This window comes from Capsella rubella, unplaced genomic scaffold (genome assembly GCF_000375325.1).
Source record: "Capsella rubella cultivar Monte Gargano unplaced genomic scaffold, Caprub1_0 scaffold_6, whole genome shotgun sequence".
Lineage (NCBI taxonomy): Eukaryota > Viridiplantae > Streptophyta > Magnoliopsida > Brassicales > Brassicaceae > Capsella > Capsella rubella.
This window is the reverse complement of record NW_006238918.1, coordinates 12,838,950-12,842,543: the sequence shown is the minus strand read 5'-3', so window position 1 is coordinate 12,842,543 and position 3,594 is coordinate 12,838,950. Positions and strand designations below refer to the sequence as shown.

The 3,594-nt window shown below is 43.4% G+C and overlaps 1 protein-coding gene across 1 annotated transcript in view; it reads right to left on the bottom strand.

Moving 5' to 3' along the window:
- Nucleotides 1-1,237, bottom strand: part of LOC111829998 — a 1,939-nt gene extending 702 nt beyond the window's left edge. The window contains exons 1-2 of the mRNA XM_023780321.1: nt 693-1,237; nt 61-619 (exon numbers count right to left, since the gene is read on the bottom strand). Of these exons, the coding sequence (XP_023636089.1) occupies nt 61-619; nt 693-1,237 (1,104 nt within the window). The remainder of the gene's footprint in view (nt 1-60; nt 620-692) is intronic.
- Nucleotides 1,238-3,594: the final 2,357 nt, after the last annotated feature.

Here is a 3,594-nt window from a genome sequence, read left to right as displayed (position 1 = left end):
AGCAGTCTGTCCTCTCTTCGCTTTGCCCTTCTTGTTGGACTTTGGCACTGGCTGAGATACATCCGGATGCACAGGGTGTTGTGACTGGATCAGCTGATAAATCAAACTGGGAAACGGCAGGCACAACTTTGAGACAGGGGTCAGACCCATGTTGATGATCAGCTTAAAGACCATCCTCCCAAAATCAAACGGCTTCTGATGCATCACCTTGTAGACCAATTTGGCTCTGTCAGGAGTGACATACCCATCATTGGTTGTAGGCAGCCAGTTGGTACAACAGATCTTGAGAAGATCTTTAGTGTTGTTGTCCTCAACCTTAGACAATTGGAACTGCTTGAAGACCTTGGCTTTACCTCCAGACACAAAGAGAGCTATGTCTGAGGTAATCACTTCAGCCATATGCCGTTGTTCTGTGCGCTCATCCACAGCCGGAAGTCCAAACAACGCATTAATCCTGTCAGGACTAAACTCATACACCCAATTCCGGACCAGCACATCTGCGGAGTCTGTCTCTGGCTCAACAGTTGGCAAATTCGCCCAAAACTCATACACAACTTGGGGATCAAAGGGCTTACTCTCAGATACAGTTCTAAGCAGACCCGCAGCATTTATCAGTTCCCTAACCTCATCAATCTCACAAAAAAGTGATATTCACCTCAGCATGCAGTTTCCGAGAAGTAAAAGAACCATACCTCTGAAATGCAATGACAGACCCGAACCGAGTTTGATCGAATTCCACCGAATGTTCGTCTTTCACAACTGGTCCTTTTCCTCGTGCGGATAAACGTCGCTTCTTCTGCTCAGATGGCATCGTACTCGTCTGCGCGCGCTTCAGTACCCGAGACGAGACCGATGGCCCTGTAGTTCCGGTCACTTGAACCGACTCGGAACCATCGGAGATTTCTTCAATCAGCAGATCGGGGATCGGATTGCAAGGTTCAGTCGGCTGAGATCTTTGGGGGTTAGCTGAAGAGTCGCAGTCTCCATCAACAGCCATTGGAGATTTGGGAATCGGGAGCGACTCGATCTCTTGGTTCTCGGATTCAAGAAGAATGGCCGAATACGGAACCAACTGATTGTTGGGTTCCGTCGCCTCAGAATTCTGGGGGCTGGGGACCCGTTCTTCGTCAGTCGGAGATGGCTGTGTCGTCGGAGAAGACTGTTCTGGCAGAGGCGTATCGGGCTCCGGCGACTGGCTTGACACAAGCTTCGTGATTCCGCTGAAGATGGACCTCATGATGAATTTCTTGCTCGATTTAGGGTTTTGAACTCGTGTACTTGAGAGAGAAAAGAACAATGAGCAATCTCGAAACTTTTCAACTTCCACGACTAGGTTTTAACCCTAGTTTTTCCCTCCTAAACACGCTTATCAACATCATGGGCTTTCAAAACAAATGGGCCTTGCTGATATAACTTTAATAACCCACGAACCTGAAACACTTAATAAACCCATTAGTGCACACTTATCAACCAAGTCTTAAATCCGATTTTCAACCCATTTTTTTCACATTCTTGAGTTCAACCCAGAACCTCAAATAACTTTCTTTTAGCAAGACTCAATTTACTCATGAACATGCATTAGGGACCCAGAATGATAATCAACATGTGAGCACTTGGAAGTATTATTATAAAATCATTCAAAATCATGTACCTTGAGTCTCTCTCTCTTCTGTATTCTGTGCCAACCAATTGTTCAGGACAGAGCCAGAAGCTACCACAACCTTCTGAATCTTCGACAGATCAGATCTGAGTTCAGTGGCTAGTCTTTCACTCTGGCATACCTTCAACTCAAGCTTCCAAACCCAACATGAACAGGCAGCTGGAATACCCTTTGGAGAGTGCAGGACCAGGAGTGTGTTAAACCTTTTTCTCCTTTTTTCTCCTTTTTTTTTATTTTTTATTTTTTACTTTTTTTTTGTTTAATACACTACCTGTAGAGCTATGATTTAACAGTCAGGCAGAGCCTTCTCTCAGAACGTTGATTTTTGACCAAGCCTCTGTTAAACCTTCTGATTTGTGGATCAGTGATATCACTTGACTTCTCAACCACTGATCCTTGTGCATGTCTTCAATAGCATATTCAGAGCTCCATTAATAGAGTACTGGAATTGACTTATTGATGTATCACAATTCCAAGTACATCTCGTGACATGCACACTTCCACCTCTCCTCAGCTCTTTGACCTCCGTTATCACGACAACGTTTTACAGGAATGTCCACAAGAGTTGGCATGACAGGCAGCTATTTTCCACTCTCTTTAAACCGAAGTACAAGATGTTGATCTTCTATTCATTCTTAGGATTTCCATGGTCTGTTCTTGCTCTAGTCCCTGTCTTAGATCAGCACACCTCACTGAGAAAGTTAGATCTCACAAATCCCAATGGATTTTCTCAGATTCACGAATCTATTAAAATCCAATGGTTTAGTAAACAAATCATCCAGTTGAAATTCTGTACTCACATGATCAACCACAATCAGTTTCGCCTCAACAAGTTCACGAATAAAATGATGCCTAATATCAATATACTTAGTACGTGAATGTTGAACAGGATTCTTAGCTATGTTGATTGCACTTTGGTTATCACAATGAATTAAAAGAGTTTCAGAATCCATACCATAGTCAGCAACCATTTGTTTCATCTACATGAGTTGAGTGCAGCAGCTTCCCAGTGCAATGTACTCGGCTTCTGCTGTTGACAGAGAAACACTGTTCTGTTTCTTGCTGTGCCATGAAATCAGGTTGTTGCCCATGAAGAAACATCCACCACTTGTGCTTCTACGATCGTCCAATGAACCAGCCCAATCAGCATCACAGTAGCCTGTCAAGCTCCTGGTTGTATCCTTGGTGTAGTATATCCCAAGATTTACAGTCCCCTTGATATACTTGATGATCTTCTTAACAGCCAACAAATGAGACTTCTTTGGTTTGGCTTGATACCGAGCACAGATTCCAACAGATAAACAGATGTCTGGTCTGTTGGCAGTTAAGTACAACAGACTCCCGATCATTCCTCTGTAAACTCGTTCATCAACATCCTCTCCTGCTTCATCCTTTGAGAGCTTGTTAGTCACACTCATTGGAACCTTCGCCTCTTTACTCTTAGCGAGACCAGAACATTCAACTAGATTCTTGGCATAGGTGCTTTGTGAAACAAATATTCCATCTGCTGATTGTTTCACTTGCAGCCCCAAGAAATAGTTTAACTCCCCACACATGCTCATTTCAAATTCTTGAGTCATGTTCTTCACAAACTGATCAACTAGCGGCTGACATGTGGATCCAAAGACAATGTCATCAACATATATCTGACCAAACATCACACCATTGTTATCTTGAAACACAAACAGCGTTTTGTCTACATTCCCACGCACGTATCCTTGTTTGATCAGAAATGTTGTCAGACGCTCATACCAAGCTCTTGGAGCCTGTTTCAGTCCGTTGTCCTTCTTTAGATTGTACACATGATCAGGACGCTGTGGATTCTCAAATCCTTTAGGTTGCTCTACATACACTTCTTCTTGGAGAATTCCATTTAGAAAGGCACTCTTAACATCCATCTGATGCAATGTGAAATTCAGAGCACATGCCATGCC